Source organism: Rhagoletis pomonella, unplaced genomic scaffold (genome assembly GCF_013731165.1).
Source record: "Rhagoletis pomonella isolate Grant_MI unplaced genomic scaffold, Rhpom_1.0 Rhpom_scaffold_00005, whole genome shotgun sequence".
NCBI classification, from domain to species: Eukaryota; Metazoa; Arthropoda; class Insecta; order Diptera; family Tephritidae; genus Rhagoletis; species Rhagoletis pomonella.
Window position 1 is genome coordinate 44,553,972 of NW_023458559.1, and position 21,460 is coordinate 44,575,431.

The window sequence follows — 21,460 nt, forward strand, 5'->3', positions numbered from 1 at the left end:
AAAAATGGACTTTCACCAGGCAAAAATATGTATTTAATATTTATAAGTGTTCAAGTAAAAACTATGTACAATTTTTAAAAATTCTTGAAAATTTAATTTTTTTAAATCACGAAAATTCCAAAAACAAAAAAATATTTTGACCAGCCATAACTCAGTTCGCGTCTTTCTTGGCCGTTAACTAGGTGAATGCGTCTTTTTTCGTCAATGCGTCCTTTTTCGCCGTCGACTAGATTTATTTTATTTATTTTTATTTATTTTCGTTTCTAGTGACGTTATGAATAAGTTTCAATAATATCGAGCCCTAACCGCCAAAATAACGTAAGCGACATTTTTTCCAAAATTTTCTTTTTGATGCAGAAATGCATCTAGATACTCTAGGAATATTTCTGCACTAAAAAGAAAATTTTGAAAAAAGTGTCGCTTACGTTATTTTGGCGGTTAGGGCTCGATATGTAAAATTTATCAGATTTCAAGTCAAAATCTTGTCGAAGTTTTGCGATTTTTTTTTTTATTTAAAATTTTTAAAGCCTGGTAAAGAGTTGTTTGAAAATTTGAAGTTTTCGTAGATGTCTTTATTTGTACGTAGAACAAAATAAAGTGATGTTCTATACTAAATTTAAATGTTGATATTTTTAAGGACCACCCTTATACATATGTATGTATGCAGATATTTATTAAAAAAAAAATCTATGTAAGAAGGAGTGATAGCAAAGGAAGAAAAAAAACAAATAAAGTACACATACCTACAGCCCATGATTCAATAATGAAAGGTTTTGTAAGAAAAACTTTCTCTCGCTCTAATTTTATCAATGACACTCCCACCATACTCCTAAAAACAAAAACAGTGATATTTCTTTTCCAAATATCTTTGCAAGTTTTAAGAACATTTTTAAATTGTTAGTAGTGAAATTTTTACTTTTTAAATTTGAAGAAATGTTTCATTCGCTGGCGCCAACAAGACAAAATGTGTGAGCATCGTTGGACTACAGAAATTCAATGTAGGCTAAAGAGACGAAATTCTCTTAAATGCCGAAATATATTTGTCGATATTCGTGGAGACCTCTTGATTCTGCCAAGTCGCTGTAAAGTAAAGCATGCAATGGTTTTGGTAAATGAGCCAACGAAGGTATTTAGGTATTGTCCTCCACAACACACTCCTGGTGTCTCCGAATGAGGCTTTGACGCAATATAATATTGCCAAACCGCATCCATAGGCCCAATCGTCACACGACAGCTCGGTTTAGTCAATGGCGCGATGTATGTATGTAATTGCACACTTAAAAGGTTTACGCACGAGGCGAATGTTGGCTGGCGACCAACTTTGTTGAAAGCGATTAGTTGAAAGTAGAATGCAAACGCCTTTTTATGGCGAATATTTTTATATTTTTTTTATATTTTGATATTTTTAATCATTCATATTTTTTTTTCGGGCAACCCGGCGAATGGTTAATATTCTGACAGTTGTATAGTCTCCCCAGAATATTAAAAGTGCGACATCAAAGAATTCGAATTACCATATTCGAAACAATCGAGCCATATCCGCGAAGGAAACGTAAGCTCCAAATTTTTTTATTTGCCGTTTTTTTTTTGTTTAATAAATACTGCATATTTTCCACAAACAAATAGCTTCTTCATATCCATCATCTGTCAAACAAATACAACAAAAAAAAAAAGCTGAAAGTGGACCATCCATTCTCGAGTTATGCGCCATCTGACGTACGCAAGTTTGGTATATACATAGAAACATTTATTTTCAATAACAATCGGGGGTTATATTCGATGTAAATAAGCTTGTTTAAATTAAATAATTAAATCAAATTCGTTTTTGTTTTAAAATACCACCATTCACTATTATCCACACCTTTTTATGGAATTTAGCTCCCATTTTAGGAAGTGTGATTGAATTCTTCCCCTTTTTCCCCTGCTTCCATAAACACTCCCTGTGGGTGGGAGTGCCAAATTTTAGAAAAAAGCTACTTACAAAACCTTTAATAATTGAATCATGCCTACAGCCCGATTCTGTGCACTTGATAAATTGAAAATCTTTATAATTTGTCATTTTTTTATTATTTATCAAGAATTGGTATTCTAGCACAGAAACCAAAAGCTTTTTTCTTGATAAATTATCAAGATTGAAAATGCTATTGACAAATTGAAATTTCATGTGAAATGTATACATTTTGTATATTAATAAATTTGTTTCTAACAATTAAATACTCCATGTGCCGGCATTTGAACCTGCGACACACGGAATTATAGTCGACATCTCTAGCTACTCGGCTACGACAGTCAAAAGCTTTGTTGCTTTTAAATCCATATTTTTCATATGTGACAATGAAATCAGTTCCACACATGTGGAAATCAGTTCCACTTATGTGGAAATCGGAGAGCTTTTTGTTTTATAAATATTGACACAGAATACGAGGGAAGCTTTTACTTGATAAAAATCTTGATAAAATTTCTTTACAAAAAATTTATCAAGAAAACACATAATTGGGCCGCTAGTTTAAATTAAGCTTTTACATTCTTTTCACTTTTTTAAATGCGATTTACGACAAGTTTTTTGATGAGGTAGGTATGTGAGGTAGGCGTCACTGGTAACGATCACAGAGACCTTACCTTCGACGAAGAATAGATGCAATTTCTTTGTCTTTACCAACGCGGTAAAAATGGTCAAAATATTAATGTAGCCGGCCCAAATATCATATCTCAATCCAATTAGAAACCCTTGGAAAGTTCTCAACCAAAGGAGCTACTGTTAAAACTCCATTAAACCTCGCGAAATCTTCCGATTGTCGGATGACGCATAGAAAAGCTATTCATTTGAGCTCCTTTAACAAGAATCCCGCGATAAAACTTCTCCATTGAGCTTTAAACCTTCTGTGAAAGTTTCTATGCTCACAGAGGAGTGCAATAGCTTCTTGATTGGTATCTTCTTGAAGAAATGTCTATCCGAAACTAAAATTTTAACATATAATTTTAACGACAGCCTTAATTGGCTGTAACGTTTACTTATTGCAACCGATTTAAAGTTTTCGGTAACCTAATATATTCGCCTATGACCTTATTACACCATCCGAAATTGGCTTTGTCTAAAAAATCTTATCTCAAAACCGATAACCATGGTGCGGTTTTTTTCAGATATGCCCACGACTAGCAACTTGGTGTAACTGAGTCTCGACGTTTTTCGATCGCCTATTCAGTTCGGCAAAGTCTAGAAGTAAATTATTTTACTTATTAAAAATTTCCTTAGTCTTTAGTCCTGCTCATAAATGGGAAAGAAATTCGGCTCAAAGCAAAAAAGACCCAGAAACCGATCCAACTAGAGAACAGAAATTTGTCAATTTTAATTTTATTTCAAACTTGCAGCTTCCGCCAAAATTTTTGCAATAAATTTATTATTTCAATGCATTTTCTTTTAGTATACATATGTATGTAGGTACTTAGAACCAATTGACCTTTACATAACTACAAACCCGTAAATCTCTATTTGACATGTCTCATAATTAACTACTTATTCTACCACCAATTGAAGTCCTCTTCAGCACATATTATTATTATCACCATCCCCAGCTGGTTTCGTGCCAAAGAACTTTTCATATTCCTCCTGACGTTTACGCGCACGCGCCTCTCGCTCAACCTGACGTTTCTTGGAGAAGCGTTGATGTATGCGTTTCATTTCCTGCACTTCCTTCATCTCTTCTTTGTCTTCGTCCTACAAAAAGGTTAAGTTTAAGAATTCAAGTGAATCTAAGATAAACTGAAACTTAAAAAAGAAATCTCAGCACTCACGCTCATATTCAACCGCAACACCAATGCGCGCCTACCATCCGACATGGGCTGACTATAGTGCATGAAATTCTTCAGCCGCTCAGCTGGCGGTACACTACGTTCCACCACCAGCACAATGCGCGCCCACTGACGCTGCCATTCGTTGCGTATCTCGGCGATCTTCTGATAAGTGTTGCCCATCATGGCAATCAACATGTTCACCAGCAACACGCTGACGATCACCATGAAGAGAAAGAAAAGTGATTTCGCTTCATACTCATGCTGCGTTGAGCCCATACCGCCAAAGTAGTCGCCAAAATTGGTGAGCGACATCAAAAACATAGCCACAATAGATTCCATCGGCGAGGGCATTGGATTCGATTCAGAATCGTCGATTTCCTCTGGAGTGGCAGGATTATCAAATGTAAGGAAGATAATGTAGTAGGCTTGCGAAAATCCCATCACGAACACAAGGTAGATGGAGACGAATCGTATGAGATCGCCCATGACCATGCGATAGATCATCACAACGAAAGGGCCGACGGTTTTAAAGCCGCTGGAAAAGTGTAAAGATGAATTACACAAGTTGGTCGGATTTATTGCAGTACGAGGAGCTTACCGACAAAAGAATAGAAAGTAAGGCGCTGTGGTGAGCATTATAAAGACTGCAACATGGTCATCGATCTCGGTTGAACAGGATAACCTCAGCCAGGGTATGGTCATCATTAGCGCACAGGAGAAAAGAAACATGACACGCGAAGGTGCGGTCATCTGTGTGTTGATGAGAAGTGTGTAGAAGAAATAGAAAATCAACGAGTAACTTACCATATTTTCAATAAACATTTTGTAGCCCAGAAAGCGCGCTTCATGTAGCGCCGCTAGCAAGTATAGAATCGAGCCGAAAAATATTACGATTTCTGCGACAATGCGTAACTGAAATGAGAAGGTAAATTTTCGGTGCATCCCAACAGCTTTGCAGTTGATAATACCTTAGCCAAGTCTGATTCCATGTTCATTAGCGGACACTCAGCATAACTGGCCCACCAAGACGGACCCAGCTCTACGTCGTTATCGTCAAAGTAGTCGGTGAAGTTCAGCCAAAAAGTTTCTACAAAAGTTTCTGAAATCAGTTAAGATTTCAAGTGTTGTTAGCTTATTTTTTTACTCACTATACTCCATCTTGTCAATCGCGCGCTTTATCAGTCGCTTTAACCATTTGTTGCCGGCGCGATACGGTGCCGTACCATTTCCGGCATGCATTACTGACACTTCTTCGGCTTCATCGCCAGCCTCATCGCTTTTTTCGGACGGCCCTGGACGCAATATGAAACTGATTAACGAGAAGAGAAAGTAAAAAGAGAACATGTAGAATTGTTTATAGAAGCGCGACTTGACAAAGGATTCCCATTTGGTTTTCAACAAATCGATCACCACGCCATCCAGCAGCTCCAAGTGTTCCAGTTTGTCCTGCAAGCGTAAAAAAAAAATCAGCAAGCTAATACTCTAATGGACAACGCTACGAGCTCACTCACGCCAAACACCACAAAATTCAACACTGAATCCTTGTTTATATTCCCCGTCTCCACATCGATCGTATCGATCATGGACAGCGGATACGCCGCGCAAGTGATGCTACCCAACTGCCAGTAGATCTCACGTTCTATGCTCAAAATGTGAAAGAACATCTCAACGCGTCCCAATTTCGCCGCCAATGTCAACGCTGTGAGATTTTGCATATTTCTTAGATGAATATTGGTACCCACTTCGTAGGAGACATCGAACATTTCGATCTTCTCATAGATCACCAACATATGCAGTGAAGTATTTCCATTGGTATCCTGCAGATCTGGATCCGCGCCGCGTGCCAGCACCAAGCGAAAGCAGTCCTCTTGCGACAGACAAGCGGCAAAGCTCATCGGGTATTCGCCCCAATAGACGTAGCCATCATAGTTGGTTATCGGCTGCACGCCGACATACTCGTGATCAGGTGAATCGTAACGTGAGGCTTTCTGATCCTCCGCGGACATAAAGGCGCCGCAGCAGCTATGTTTAGCGGTGGAGAGTAGATATTTTGAGCCGAGTGAAAAGAGTAAAGTTCAAAGTTTAACCACTTACCGCTCTTGCACATCAGCGCCAGCATCGAGCAGATATTTCACCATCGCTGGATCCTCGTTGACGATTGCGATGTGCAAAACGCTCTCGCCATAGTATTCGTCGCACATATACACATCAAGTATGAGTTTGGGATACCATTTGAGCAGGCGCTTGGCGAGATCGGCATGCAGCGAGGAGGCGTTCAGCAGACAGAGATGCAAGACAGTTTCACCGACAGCGCCGCGTTCCTGCAAAAATTAGGAACCTCTAATCAGCTGAAAACTAAAAGTAGGAAAAGCGTCAGAGCAACTCACATTCAAATTCCAGCACACAAACCGATATGCACTCGGATTCGATATATATTCAGCCTCTGACACCTCAGTGCAATGATCATGTATATTGAAGTCTTCATCGGGATTCTCCATCGCTCTGATTTCGGGTAGCTGTTTGGTGCGCGCACGTTCTTTATTACGCAAGAGCACCAACTTCGAGATGGGAAAATAGCGACCGGCACCCTTATTGTAGAGAAATGGCTCGACTTTCGTCTTAATCGCATGATCGATTTCTGCGAACTGCTTAGTCTGACAAGCGCGTTTCATCATATCGACCAACAGACCGCCACCCTTGAGATTCACAAATTTGTAGAGTGCTTGAGTGGAGACGCCAGCTTGTTTCTTGACGCCACTCGTTACATTGCTCTCCGTATTCCCCATGGCAGCGACGTTGGTGGAACAAGTTCACAATGGACATCAAGTTGGAGTGCAAAGGAAGGAAAGCTACCACACACTTTAGGACGTTAGTGGTCTAAAAATGGCATATGTATATATAAGCTGCGTTAGAATTGAATTCGTTGAATTTGTATGTTTGTAGTTCCAGCTAAGTGGCGTCCAATTTAGATGGGATGTCTTAAATTTCCTGCGTTGTATAACGTTTCTATTAACACCATTTTAAGTACTTATTAAGTTTAGTTCTTTTTGTCTCGAAAAATAAAATAATTTCGACACAAACTTTCCATAACTTCTGCTCGATATAGCTGAAAAAATCTCATTGATTTAACAGCAAATCGACCATCGGCTGGTTGCTAGGCAAATTACTTTTCAAAAGGACTAAATTGTTTGAAATTCGCTTTCAACGCTTCACTTTCCTTTACAATTAGCGCAAAACTGGCGCGAAAAAGTGTTTGCCTTGGCAATAATGAAAACTTGAAAAGAGTCGTAGTGTCAGCAGTGGAATGGTAAACAACGACGAAGAGGGCATAGTGAAGTGGTGCGCCTTCAAGCACACCGTTAAATCAGACGCGAAAGTTTGTTTACCGCGCCGAAAGCATTGCTTCTTCTTCTTCTTATTTTGGGTCTACAGCCGTTGGTCGGTTTGTGCCGAGACCGAAAAAGCCGAACTTCTGCAAATAGATTGTTTGTAAACAAATCGTAAAATATTTTCGCCGGCAAATGTTCGCCGGTGAATGCGCTCCGACGTCCGCCTCCTTTTTTTGCTAATAATGCAAATTGATGTCCTTGACATTTCTGTATTTATTATTTAATAAAAGAAAGTGATGTAAAATTTGCACGCAAGGCCGCCTGTGAATGTAGAAAGTAATTGGAAGCGCTTTGATGTGCTTAAAGGTGATTGACCCGGCGAAATTTTTTGAAGTCAATAACACTACGCGCCATTGTAGTCCTACCATAAAGTTTAGGAGGTCATTATAAGCAGCGACATTTTTTCAAAATTGTGATCTTTGAAAACAAATCTAGGGCGCGTTCAGAAATGCATCAAGCCAAAGCATCAGTCTCTTTTATTTCTAAACTATAATTGATGGAAATGTCAAATATGCGCAACCCCGGTTAAAAGCCGAATTGGAACTCAGTTGCTCAAATAAAACATTTCCATCAATTATAGCTTAGAAATAAAAGACTCTGATGCTTTGGCATGATGCATTTCTGAACGCACCCCTAATCAGCTTTCTAGTAACACCCTTCGTTGAAATAGTTCGGGACTAATTCGGGTCTAGATTGGAACTTTTACTGGATCATTTCGGTACTAGTTCAGGTAGTCCAGTTCAGGACCATATATCGAGGACCTTGAAGTTTTGAGTGTAGTTAAATATCGGAAGGCACATGTCCACAAAGCAATTAAGCAGCCCAACTTCTTGTTCTACAATCCTGAGGGTGAAAGAGTGTATAAGCTTTTTGTTTTCTACATTGCCCCCTGGGATGAGCCTTTCTGTAAACAGTAGATCCTCTTTCTTGATAACAATGTGTAGAGGAGGCAGGTCAAGAGGCACCTCAAAAGCCGCGATTGGTGTTGTTCTCATCGCGACAGTGATGTCCACGCCTACCAGTCGTTGTAGCATACTGAGCTTGGCCTTCTCCCACCAGACGCATGTTTAGTTTCCGGAAGGTCCAGATAGCGACCTCTCTCTGAACTCTTGAATAGTTTTGTCTAGATGCGGATTCCATGAGAGCCTGTCATCACGGATAACTCTATGTTATTTGACCACTTTGGAGAAGTGTATCTATTCTCCTTGAAGGAGTGGTTATAGTCATTTGTCCCTTTTCCTTTTCCTTGAGAAAATTACTATGAAAATTATTCTGCTTGGAGTCCATGTTTAACTCATTTTTACTGCCCCACTAAACGACTATGTTCAGAGCATTCTGTAGGAGTTCGGAGATAGTGTCTTCGAACCTACTTTTGATCAGGAGGACCATGTCATCCGCATAGCCCTCAACGTCGAATCCATTTTCACTAATGCAGAGTAGTTTTTCTGCTTCGATGGACCGTAGCAGAGGTCACTCCCCCTGCGAGCAACTTTTCGTAGCTAAGAATCTGACTCTTTCCTGCCGTAAAGTGGATGTAATGGTTTTGCATTTAAGAACGTTTGCTATCCAGCGGCATGTGGTGTCATCAACCACTCTGCGCCGAACGCCATTGTCTATTAGAGAATGTTCCGTATTATCGAAGAAGCATCCCAGCGCCACCTTTTTGTCCTCCAAAGACTTCTCAATTTTCTTGCTGCAAGGTAGGCATATTGGTATCTATGCAAAGGGTTCCCGGTAAGGAAACTATCGCTGATATGCCTGTCTACGATTCTCTCTATTGTTTTTAGTAGAAACGACGAAAGACTAATGGGTCTGTATGACTTTGATTTGATGTCATTTGTTTGAAATGCGCTGGGGCAGATATAGCTCATCTTATTCTATCCTAGTCTCAATCCTCTGTGCAGGGTCATTTTAGACCAGTCTGCGTGTTGATGGCTCTTCGATTTTTAGCTTAAGTCAACGACTGTGTAATCTGATGTATCCTTTTTATCCTGGCACCTAGTGCTGCAGACCATCTGGCCTCTGGATCCGACGAATTCAATCAGCCTCAGTCCGTTATTGAAGGTTTCATCATGAAGGCTTAGAGGCAGAGCTAGGCGACTAAGTCCATATCCAACCAGAGTAGTGATGCCAACCTTAGTCTACTCGATGACATTAACCATTCGACCAGAGGCACCTTCTTCTTTAAGGCTAATGAGGAATTCGACAGAGCGCTGTGCTCCACACTCGAAAACTTGCAACCCTTCGAAAACTCACTAATAAAATACTACACTTTGTACGTATTTTCGAAACATGCATGTATACTTTTGTTTTAAATTTTATTGAATTCTTATTATTGTTTCACAATAAATATTGTTAGTAATGGTAGTACATAATTATTATTTTTTTCTTATATACTTTTTTTAATACTAAAAATTATGGAAAACATTTTCTGAATACAAAAAGATTTTCGAATAAAAGTACAAATATATATATGTAATGCTTCATTAAATTTGCTGGCTAAAAATAAACATTCACCTTTTCTCTAATGATCATCATAAAAAATTTACAAAATATGGATTTTATCATATGAAAAATTAAGTATTGAAATAAGTTTTTTTTGGGTAAGTAATACTTTTAATGTATGTATGTTGGTATATATAAAATGGACAAATTATGAAAAGTGCAATGCCTTCTCAAGGTTAAAAGGAGCATTGTGATGCGCAGTAGTTGTATTGCAAATAAAAAAATTTGTTAGTGCTTAATAAATATACTAAAAATATACGACGTCACCGGAATAAATTCTAAATATAAATATACATACTTACGTATATGTATGTTTTTTTTTTATGAAAAAATGCTTTGATTTTTATGACATTTAGCTTACAAGGACGCAATAAGGACGCATTGTTGTTTTACGTTCAAATTAAATTTTGTTAAGAAAGATATGTTTGTGTGAGTGCTAATAACTGGCATGTGGTTTTTATAACAAAAATTTTGTTGAAAAAAGAGAGAAACCAAAAAGATATTTTTTTATGGTTTCAAATGAAAAACTATTAGACCAATTACGCTCGCTTGAAAGTCATATGGAGAGGAGTTAACGACATCTTTGAATGTAGGACAAGAAAAAGCGTTACATTTCTTTCAGTACAATTTAATCGTTATTTTGTGTCGTTATTGGAGGGGACCATTGAATTATTTTTATTACAAAGATCATAGCCTTTACGATCTCTGATTTTACCTAATGAATAATTTAAATGGATATTATTTTAAATTTTAAGCTACCCAAACTTTATTTTTGTCTGCAAAAAACTTCGTAATTCAAAGGGGGGTTTACTTCAAAAAATTGAAAATTTATACGTTTTATTTTATACATATTTTTAATGAAAAAGAAAACTTGAGTTTTCAAAGTTTTAGTTTATATAAAGGAAATTTGTGTATAGATAGATAGATTGTAATTGTAAACTTCCACTTTTTTGCTTTATAGAAAACTATTTCAAACTTTTTTGTTTCCAAAAACTATTTTCAGTTAAAACTGTGCAATTTCAAAAAGCAAGCACGCCTTGGTCTTTTCTTTCTATAATCTTCTAAAGCAAATTAAAATTGAAAATGCATTTCATTACAAAAGAACTCGCCAACACTAAAATAATTTTGTTTTGACTGGCATATCACACAACGATAAACGATTTCTGACTGATAACATTTAGGCAACAAATTTACAATTTACTTTTTTAATAAATAACATAGACTATTTATTTTATATAATTTTTTTTTTTTTTTATAAATATAATCTCGTTTACTGAACGCAATCGGTTATTCTGAATGTAGTACTTATGTGGTGTTTACGCAGCTTGGCACTAAAAAGTATTTTTCCATTGTTTCTGCTTTTTAAATATTTTATGCGTTTTAAATATGTACTCGGCTTGTATGAATTTCATGCATTTTTAGGCGTGATTAAATTTTTTTTAATCATGAGTATAGAAAAATTGTTTAAAAATGCATCAAAAATTTCATGTGTGTGTGGGAGTGCGTATAAAATTTTACGTTTTGAAAATTTCGATCTAATTTTTTTGCTGAATTTTTTACTTCAAGTTTTGTGATTTTCTTAGTTTGTGGTTGCAGTCAAAAGTCGAGTAAAAATGTAAGTATGTTGCTATAAAAATGCATAAGATTTCAATTGCTTCAGTAGTATTAGGAGTTTCTAAACCCTCCTCTTGCTCTCTTTCTCTCTCAAAGATTTCATTTTATAAAAAAAAAAATTAAATTGTGCTGTGCCTGAATTTCGAATTCTAATGAATTTGATGTGTGTTTTATTTTTAAGAGCGGAAATGGTGACTATAGTTAATGAATTTCAATTATTTTGTTCATTTGCTGGGTGTATACTACTATAAATTTTTTCCTTTGTTGCAATTATTCTCATTTGTAAAAGTATAAGTAAAACTGTAAAATTGCTGAATCATCTATTTTGTGTCTTTGTTTGTTTTTTTTTCGCTTACATTTTTGTTGCAATAATGGTTGTTGCTTGTGTATAATTAATTCCCTTATTTTCGTTTAGTTAATAATTTCGACATAATTTGCCGGAAACAGTCCATAAGTTCCATCGGGTCCGAGCCCTTGCCACCAGCCTTCATCGATTTGATCGATATGCGTTATGATGTCGCCCGGATCGAAAGTAATCTCTGATTCGTCGGCTGTGAATAGAAAAATTAAGGATAATTTTCGCAAATTTATTTTAATATTGAAAATTTATCGATTATTATGTATTTAATGAAGGAATATTTAAAGAAAGGAAAGATATTCATATATTAATCGATATTGATATCGAAATTCTCCTCGCCGACTTAAACGGTAAGACTATCGATACATTTATTATAAAAAAATAAAAATAAAATAAAAAGTTTGGCGATATCGTTACAGATTCTTTTACCCATACTGTATTTTCAATTCATTTTTTAATTTCTTTATCGAAATATTACCGATATGATTATAATGCATTTATTGATATTTTCATGGAAGTTGTTATCGATGTTCTCATGAATATGTATCAAACTTATGTATTTATCTATGCCTTAAATTTTTATCATTTAACGACAGCATTATCAATATGTTACTTTTCGAAGTTATCGGCAGGCTTTATCATTATCGTACATAAGGCCAGAACAGTTTCAAAATATTCTCCCTCCGGATCAAAATTGTTTTAAACCTTCAATTTCACTGGTTTACAGCAAAACTGTTCAATGGATGCTACTATCCAATTCCTATGTAGAATTCCTCGGTGATTCAGAAACTCGAGTAATTTTTTTTTTGCTATGGATACGTTTTCGAGATATTTGCAATTTACCGTTATTCAGCTTAAAAAAAGGGTGGTTGCACTTAATCACGTTTATCTTACGAAATAATTGAACAATTGTAATACGAAATACGGCAAATGAAAGACAAATAAATTCTCCATAATCTGTATATACATCACTTTTCGATAGGCCAAATAGTTTCTCAGAAATTAATTAACAAAAAAGAAAAACAAAACCGGCCGTTTTTTTTTTATTTCCCCCATCTTAAAATTTGAATTTTTTTAATTTTTTCATCAAAAAAATAAAGATCTGCAGTTATTATTTAATTTCTCAGAAACTTCAGGCCTATCGAAAAGTTATGTATATACGGTTTATGGATTTCATTGGCTTTCGAATTACGATTGTTTAATTGGTGGGTGTTTACTTAGAACCACTCTATTTTAAGCTGAATAACGGTAAATTGCAAATATCTCGAAAACGTATCCATAGAAAAACAAATGAACTGGCACCCTCATTGCGAGAGTCGTGTCGAATGCCAGTCGTTTTTCGATAGTGGAATCGTATAGAAAATCTCACGTCATTGCCTAAAATTTCCACTCGACTAGTGTATTAAAACGGAAAAACTTGGCAGTACTGTATAGTTTTCGACGATTTTCGTCGCTTACTTATTTCAGCACGACAGTAGACAATGCCAATGTTGTCGAGTCGTACAATTTAGCCTAATTTACGACTTACGCAATGAGGCTGTGGATTTTCGGAATCAACGAGCATTTCTACATTGTAATTGAATTGTAGCGTCTGGAAAACTAAAATTTGTGATCCAGTGTTATCTGACTATTTATGGCATGAAATGCTAACATAGTAAATAACCATACACACCTGCTTGATAATCGTATAAAGCTCTTGCTTTCAGTCCAACGTCGCCCAGTGACTCCTGACAGATGAAGTCATCCTCGTTAACCAAATCAGTCACTGTAAGCACAAGAAAGAAATTCATGAAATTCCCCTCGAAGCAATCACCTAAAGCCACAAGCTTACAATCATTTCTATCCAACGCGCTGCTTAGTCCATTTTTAGCCGATTGTGGTTGTTGCACCGTAACCGACACTTTTGTGCGCACCACTTCCTCCTCTTCCAGCTCCTCGCCCTCATCATCTTGATCCTGATAGAGCGCCGTATCGGTCGCATTGGAGGATGAAGTCTCTGGTGATTGTAATGAATTTGATTTACTATGTGGTGAACGTTTTATAGTGGAATATTGTTCGTCGTTTTCGGCAGCATAGTCATCTGCGACCGACGGTACGTCATCGTTATTGGCAATGGCGGTAATTTCCGGTTTGACAGGTTGCTCCACCTCCACCTCCTCTTCATTTAGTGCATTTGTCGCGACAGTCGCGGGCGCCATTACAGCCGCCGCTATTGCTGCTACTCCTACAACTGGTTCGACCACCTGTGTTTGGGATTGGTGATGGTGGGCAAGTATGGGAGTGGGCACAGTGACTGTGGCTGGCGAGGGCGCACGTTGTGTGGTATGCACAGTTTGTTGGTGCTGTTGAATGCCGTTATTGGTGGCGGCAATATCCTCGAATTTCGAAAGAGCGACTTTACCGGGAGTAGGTGAGGGTTTGCGTGGTTCCGGTTCAGCGGATTGTGGCTGATTAAAGGCGTTGATGCGTTGCGCTATGGATGTGCGCGCAGGTTTGGCAGGTGGTGCTGTGTTCAATCTGCGAAAAAGGAAACATTTTCAATGATTAAAGAAAAATGAAAGAACTGGGAAACTTACTTTGTTTGCAACTGGCCTTGACTTGTGTTTTGAGTGAAAATTGCTTTGGCGGCAATGACACGGGAACCAATCAGTTCCCGCGCCTCCTGATTGCGCTGCTGGCGCATGCGCTCGGCTTCAGTCATGCCGGCAGTGAAGCTGCTGGCAACAGTTTTCTCCGGACTTAGGGGCTGCGGAGAGCTGGAGAAGCGAAATGTGCGTAAAAATTGGAGTACATTGGAGTATTATTTTATAAATTACTTTCTATTACTTTATGGTTTCACTTACGTTTTGATCGGCACATGCGCCGGCTGTAGCTTCGACGTGCTAATAACTTTCTTCTCACGCTCCAAATGCTCTTTCTCTTCACGTGTACGCTGCTCTTGCTCGAGTTTGAGCAACTGCTGTCGCTTTGTTTCCTTCTCGGCCGCAATGCGTCGCTTCTCCTCTTCCTCTTCCTTCTTCCAAAAATCTTGCATTACACTCGGATTCAGCTCCTTCGTAGGTATGACGCGAGTATAATTTGTGCCCACAGGTGTCTTCTGCTCATCCGGCAGGCCGCGTGGCTCTTTGAAGCTATACGTTGAGCTCACGGCGCTCAACTTCTTGACCAGTCGCTCCAAATCGATATCATCTTCATTGCGTGCATTTATTGTCAAATGGGCGCCGGAAAGTAGCTTGGCGACATCATGTATGTGATTGGCACAAGTTCCCTTGCGCAACACCGGCGCGCCTTCACCCTGCAGCAGGAAAGGGCGATAAAAAATTTAAAAAGGAGAAACAAGATTAAAATGTATATTTTTAATATAAGCTCAAGTGCCAATATAAGATATGAAAAAGGCAAACATCAAATATTGGTAAAGATATTTATTATCGCGGCCGGCGTCATTGGTGTTTACAAAATGACTGTAATAAATAAATAAATACGTGTATTTTTGATAAGACAGAAAATCGTCAGAAGAGGCATATTCCCAATAAACTGTGAACGTACAATGTCTAATGTACATACAGTGCCGAACAGAAGTATTAACACAGTGAATTTTTCGCAATATATGCAAAGTTCTTTATTCTAATTTATTTTTGATAATTTTTTATAAAAATATTGTTCATTCTACACCAGAAAACATAATAATAAAATCTCTAAACTTTGTGCAAAACTCAGGAAAAATCATTAAATTTGCACACTAATTTGCAACTTTTTATTCAAACTATTCAAACTAGAGGTTGGATTAACTTTAAAACAATTGTATATGTGCGTTAGGGAAGGTACGTTACGGACGTTACTCTTTTTTCCGTTGAAAAAATTGATTTTTTTTTAAGCGATACTGTTGTATTTTATTAAAATATATAGTGATTAAACCAATGCTATGCTAGAGCTTTGTTTCAAGAAGTAAGAGGAGAAAATCAGATTTCGCAAATAAATGTGAAAAGAAATATGAAATTCGAGTATATTGTACTTATGCCTTTTTGACACAAAAATGAGAGAATTCGAATTGCATCCATTTTTTGCGATTTTGGTTGACTATTTCTCGGATTCGCCCATATACATACATAGGTAAATACAAAAAAAGGAATGAGCATAGTAAAACTTCATTATTAGTTTTTTGATTTCTTTTAAACTTTTATATTTAAATTTTTTTTATTTAGAATTTTATTTTAATTTTTAGTTTATTTTTATTTTGCTTATTTAATTTTGTTTCTTTCTTGCGCTATTTAATTTTTACTTTATTTTGCATCTTCTATTTTTTATTTCTTTATTTTAATTTTTTTTTCGTTTTTCATTTTTGCATCCTCTTTTTAATTTAAAATTGAAATAAGATATTAAAAAAAAAATTTTATCCAATTTTATTTCTTAATTTGAATTCATATTTTATGGTTTTCTTAAATTTATATATTTTTTTAATATTTTAATTTTTAGCAATTCATTATACAATTTAGCTAATCCAGTTCCAGTGTTGCATTATGTATTTACATATGTATTTTAATTTTAAAAAAATTGTTATCTAAAAATTTTCATAAAAACTCCTCCATTGCTCACTAACCTGCCAGTTGATGAGTAGAAACTTTTTCAAGCCCGTCTTTGGATCTTCGATGCGCACAAAAGCATACATAATTTTGCCGCTATTTAAATCCTCGCAGAGTTCTTCCACTCCACCCTCACCACTGCCCACAACCTTTAGTTCATTCGTTTGACCTTCGTAGCCATAAAGTGACCTGTGTAATAACAAAGAATATAGTGCATAGTACAGTGGAAGGGAATATGTAAAAGTAAGCAATTTTATTTTAAACGAGAAAGCAAAATACTCAATTACAACAATCAGCACTCGAAAGGGCACAAAAGGCATTGACTAGCAACGAAGATGACATTAATTGTGGCATAATTAAATTTTGTGCAGAAGCAGCTCGGTTACAATTCACACACTTGCCGGCTTTGCATGTTCGTATGCTTGGAGCATTGCAAAAAGGCAATAAAAAAAACGAATATTGTGGTAATGAATGAAAAAGGAGGACATGAGAACATTGAAGCAGCAGTTGTGAAAAAATGCACAACAAATTTTCAAATTCACAACTCAACTGTTAGGAGAGTTAATTAAAACTCAACTGACTTTCACATGACATACAACTGAACATATGTATGTATATACGTACATACATACAAGTGCACATATAGTATACATACTTGCATAGGAAAGAGGGTATTGCATATGCATGCTGTATGTATGTACATAACTATGTTCGTATAAAATATACATCAACGCTCCACTTCTATGCCGGCTGTAAAGAGAAGTATACCATAACTCCATTCGTTAGCGAGTTTACTGCTATTGCCACTTGGGGGTCATTTAGTAGTCGTAGACATTGTCACAAGTCACAATTTTCGTTTTATTGCAATGCTGGCATGCCAGAAAGTTAGTCGCAGTGCGAGATTTTTTCACACATGTGAAATGAGATTCTCCATGCAGTTAGACATGCATACATACATATGTATATATATATATATATGTAAACTCATTCGAAATCCTACTAGTAACGTTATTTAGAATGAAATCATAATGCAATAGTTATTTAGACTAGCGCTCCAGAATAAACAGGTTTTGGTTTAAGCCTTTTCTACAAGATATTGGCTACCTCAATAATCCGAGTAATGTATATGAAGGTCTGAAAACCTAAGAAAAAGGTCTATTATGCAGTTTCGAGTGAGGAAATTTGGCAACATTTTCTTTAATCTGAACAAAATCTTTAAAGTCGACCAACCTTTAAAGAATTTGTATTACATCATACCTTCACTCCATATTTAACATCTATACAAAGTATGTACTTAATAAAATACTTCTACCAAATGGCTGTATATTATACCACAAAGTGCAAACGTTTGTAAAGATGCGTCTGAGCTAATAAGCACAATGCACTTACATACATACACAAATACATACTTATAAATGTCCACACATCTTTAGTTTTATAGCATTTAATAGCTGCAATCTGTGATTCAAAATAAAACTTATTTTTTATTACTTTTGACACCTTTACCGGTTACTCTTGGATATCGCACAACGTCTTCAAAAGTCACAACTCAAAATTTGGCATTTTTGAAATTATGCGCTAAAAATGTACACATAACTTTTATTTACCTTTCAGCAAAAGCTGGAGCAAATTTTTGTTACAATTTGTTAAAAAAAAACCTAAGATATAGTCACCCTTGCCCATATGATTAGCATGTGCTATAAAATAGTTTTTCGCCTTTTCTGACGAACGTATTATTTTGAGTTGTGACTCTTTTGAAGACGTTTTGCGATATGTTAGCACACAAATGTATACCTACATACATACATATGTGTGTATGTGCATATATGCATATTTCTGGTAGTTGACTCATGAGAATGCAATTAAGTACATATGTACATATCTGTGTTCATATGCAATAGTAGATTATGTCGAAAGGCTGGCTTTAGTATAATGCGGCATTCGCAGCATACGATTGCGAATGACTCACTGGCCCTATGCCGTTGAAGAACTTTTGGCAAATAAACGTGCATGGAATAGTTCCGATACTAGCAAGTCCATATACATACTTGTTAAGTCTTATCAAAAAATTCCTTGTCGTTTAAAGGATAAAGGGAATGCCGCGGTATAATAAAGCCAGCTTCTCGACATAAGCTACTTTTCCATACGAACATAGATATGTGCGTTCGCACGACAGTCGGGTCTACGTAACCGGAACGACCCAGATTTATATTTGGCCAAGGACTTTGGGGAACTTGTATGCTGCTACAATAACAACAACACAGATATGTACAAATGTGGTTTAAATGCTTCGAAATCTCTGCCACTAATCAAGTATGTAAATATATACATAGATGTTTTTATAACATTTAACAAAAGCCAAAAGAAAGTTGCTTGTAAATACAAAAGAAGTGAATGGTTAACGGAAATATCTCCGCAACTAACTTTTTTGAGCACATAAGCAGTATACGTACATACATAGTTAATACAAATATCAAAACAAAAAAATTTGGCAGAAAAAATTAAGTAACAAAAATTATTTTACCCACAAACTTACCAATTTGTGCTGCTCTTATCGTCCAGTACATCTTTCCAAGCGGCTACGATTTGTGCGCGATGTTTCTCAAAGCTTATAGCCATTTTTTATGAATTTATTATCTAACCGTCACCACAAAAGTTGAAACGTTTCCGGCCTTTATTTCCCGTCCAAATAACTTTGTATTTTGAGAGTGACTCGACACTGGCACTGCCTTTAACGACGCTGACGACGACTACGTTGTGGTTATTGCCCACTCCAATGCCGACGACCTTGAAAGACGGTTTTGGCACAGCGCCACGAACAAATACACCGAACTTGATAAATGTGGCGCTTAGACTGCGTTGCCTGGCTGGCTGGCTGGCTGGCGATTTGCTTGCCTGCAGCTAACTCGTCTCAGTTGGCGAATGCAGCCCAATAGCAACCTGCCTTATTTTTCTTCTAATTTCACACACTTTCCCAGAGCACTTTTCCGACGGCTAACACCTGCAACACTAGCATCGACACCTGCTTTGCAAACGGTGAACAACAACTACACCCAGTATTTATAAATATATTGTATGGTGGGTGCGTGCGCGCGTGTCGTGCACCTGTTTTACCCCACGACTCTTTTTTGGATTTTTCCAACTGATTTGACACTGCAACTGATTTACGCACTCGACGCACCCAACACCTACCTTTACTTAGCTATTCCTTCACACACAAGTTGTAGGTGATTGCGGCCGCTTACTGCTACTGCTGCTACACTAGTCAATTAATAATTCCAGGCAAGTGATTTTCTGCGTGGGTGCTGATGTATTCATTTACTTTTCTGGTGTTACTGCTGCTGGTTCCACCCCGCCGATACGTCTAAAAACTGGGCACATAAACACAGCAAGTTGCCGCTGTCACTGCGACTACTTCAGCTACTAGCGCTTGGCCTCAAAATTGATTTTTCTGCCCGGTGCACTGGAATTTCGCATCTGGCGATGCAAGGTGTAAAATACTTTTGGACACTTCACTAGCAGTTCTTTTGTATAAAGGTATTAAATAAAATTTATGTTGCACATTTTCTAACCAAATTCCAAATTTTCTGCGGATTTTATACAGTAAATAGTGGTTCTGGTTATTTACGGCTGGACAAATTGCTGCCACTTCCACCAACGGCGCTGCTGCTGCTTTTAAAATCCCGTGAATTGGCAGAGCGACTCTGTGCACAAGAATTTCTGATTGGTGGCCAGTTGCAGTGGAAAAATATCGACGATACTATCGATATATCAATTGTTTGCGTTCTCAAAAAATACTATCGACGTTTTCAAACTATCCATTCTATCGGCTGTAAAGTAACACCAATAAGCACCATGAACCAAAAATACAAGATCACGCAAAAACGCGACGTTGTATTTGTAATTGGTTTTGAGAAAAAGGTTTGGGAAAGCGGGTTCATCAGATGAGCATTTGCTTACATCACAAGCACTACTATTTTACACTTTTACTTAAGTAAAGAAGAGTTAATTCAACATGACGACACATTTTAAAGCGTTTTAATGAATCATTTTACTTAAATTGTGTGCTTAAAGTAGCTGACATTAATTTTGGTTTTCGTTTGTTGTTTCATTGTTTTGTTTACTTTTCGCTCGTTTTCCAGCGAAGCAAGCTGGCGTAGAACTCGCTCAAAAAATCTACCTTTTTTCACTCACTTGATCTTGCGTGATCTTGTATCGTTCGTTTATGAATAAGTACGTTCCCGTCGGGTCTACACACATATGTACGTAACCGGAACAACTCAGATTTATATCTGGTCAAGGTCTGCTACCTCAGCAACACGCCCCAAAATCTCTTTGTGGAAAATTATCGGAAAATATCGATTTTTTTCTTCCTTTAGTAGCCAGGGTTGCATGAACGAGCTGCAGTGTTGTTAAGTAAGGTTAAATTCAATTTTTTCAATCATGAAATGAATTTTCAAGAATACAGCAAGCCATATTGAGTAAAGTATTTTTGAGCTCCTATCCAACATCCACAAAGTGCCACAAAGTGGTCTATTTTCTAAAAACTTTCGAAAATTTTGATATTTTAAGAAATTCCAAAACAAGTTTCTACATTCTTGCCAAACTGACATCATTTAGCAAAGTCACACACCAGCCGACATGGACTCGGAACTCGGAAGTAAAATAAAAGCGCCATTGACAATTGTTAAATCTTGGTAGCACAAAGCAAAATCACCGCTGACATTTACGCTGTTGCATCCGATGGCCGCCGCACATTTGATGTCGCTATTGCCTACATTCCATTCAAATTCCGCACATACCACTTAACTAAAAGAAAAACACACTTTATTAAAATTGTATAGAAAAGCCACAGAGATTCATATAGTCCAATGTGTCGGTTGTCGGTGACGGAGTCGCGGTGGTAATACACATACTTGGTTACTTGCTAATTTGTGCTCGTCCGATCGCTTCAGATGATTTTCTCCACTCGCGCTGTTGACAAATCGTGAAATTTTTGCGCTAGAAAATCCAAAAAAGTGTATTTTTGTCTTTGTGTGCGTACGCAGTGAATATCAAGTGAAATTAGTGTAGCCATTTAGCTTACAATAATTTATTTATTTGTAAAAATAATCCTTGGTGAGAGGGTAAACGCGCAGAGCAGAGCGTCAACTTTGCATTCCAAATTCTTGCGTTAGCTGTGCTGCTTCCAGCGCTACCAATTCTGCTGCGTCTGCGATCGA

The 21,460-nt window shown here is 37.0% G+C and overlaps 3 protein-coding genes across 6 annotated transcripts in view; all 3 read right to left on the reverse strand.

Moving 5' to 3' along the window:
- The window catches only part of LOC118739040 (nuclear hormone receptor FTZ-F1), a 628,268-nt gene that overhangs the window by 352,533 nt on the left and 254,275 nt on the right, over positions 1-21,460 (reverse strand). The gene's annotated exons all lie outside the window — the stretch shown is intronic.
- LOC118739038 (transient receptor potential cation channel subfamily V member 5) lies at positions 3,268-6,578 on the reverse strand. Its single transcript, XM_036470133.1, has 9 exons — positions 6,180-6,578; positions 5,887-6,113; positions 5,304-5,814; positions 4,941-5,238; positions 4,761-4,879; positions 4,597-4,704; positions 4,391-4,542; positions 3,793-4,327; positions 3,268-3,715 (listed from the first exon to the last, which is right to left on the reverse strand). The coding sequence occupies exons 1-9, from the start codon at positions 6,576-6,578 to the stop codon at positions 3,542-3,544; spliced, it is 2,523 nt and encodes an 840-aa protein (XP_036326026.1). The 3' UTR covers positions 3,268-3,541.
- On the reverse strand, positions 10,199-19,970 carry LOC118739043 (drebrin-like protein). Of its 2 annotated transcripts, XM_036470149.1 has the most exons (8): positions 19,431-19,970; positions 18,775-19,260; positions 16,256-16,427; positions 14,502-14,953; positions 14,235-14,414; positions 13,490-14,175; positions 13,331-13,423; positions 10,199-11,851 (listed from the first exon to the last, which is right to left on the reverse strand). In XM_036470149.1, exons 2-8 carry the CDS (start codon positions 18,855-18,857, stop codon positions 11,712-11,714), a joined length of 1,806 nt encoding a protein of 601 aa, XP_036326042.1. In that variant the 5' UTR covers positions 18,858-19,260; positions 19,431-19,970; the 3' UTR covers positions 10,199-11,711. The 2 variants fall into 2 exon arrangements, with proteins under 2 accessions (XP_036326042.1, XP_036326041.1); XM_036470148.1 differs by having other exon boundaries at positions 18,775-19,970.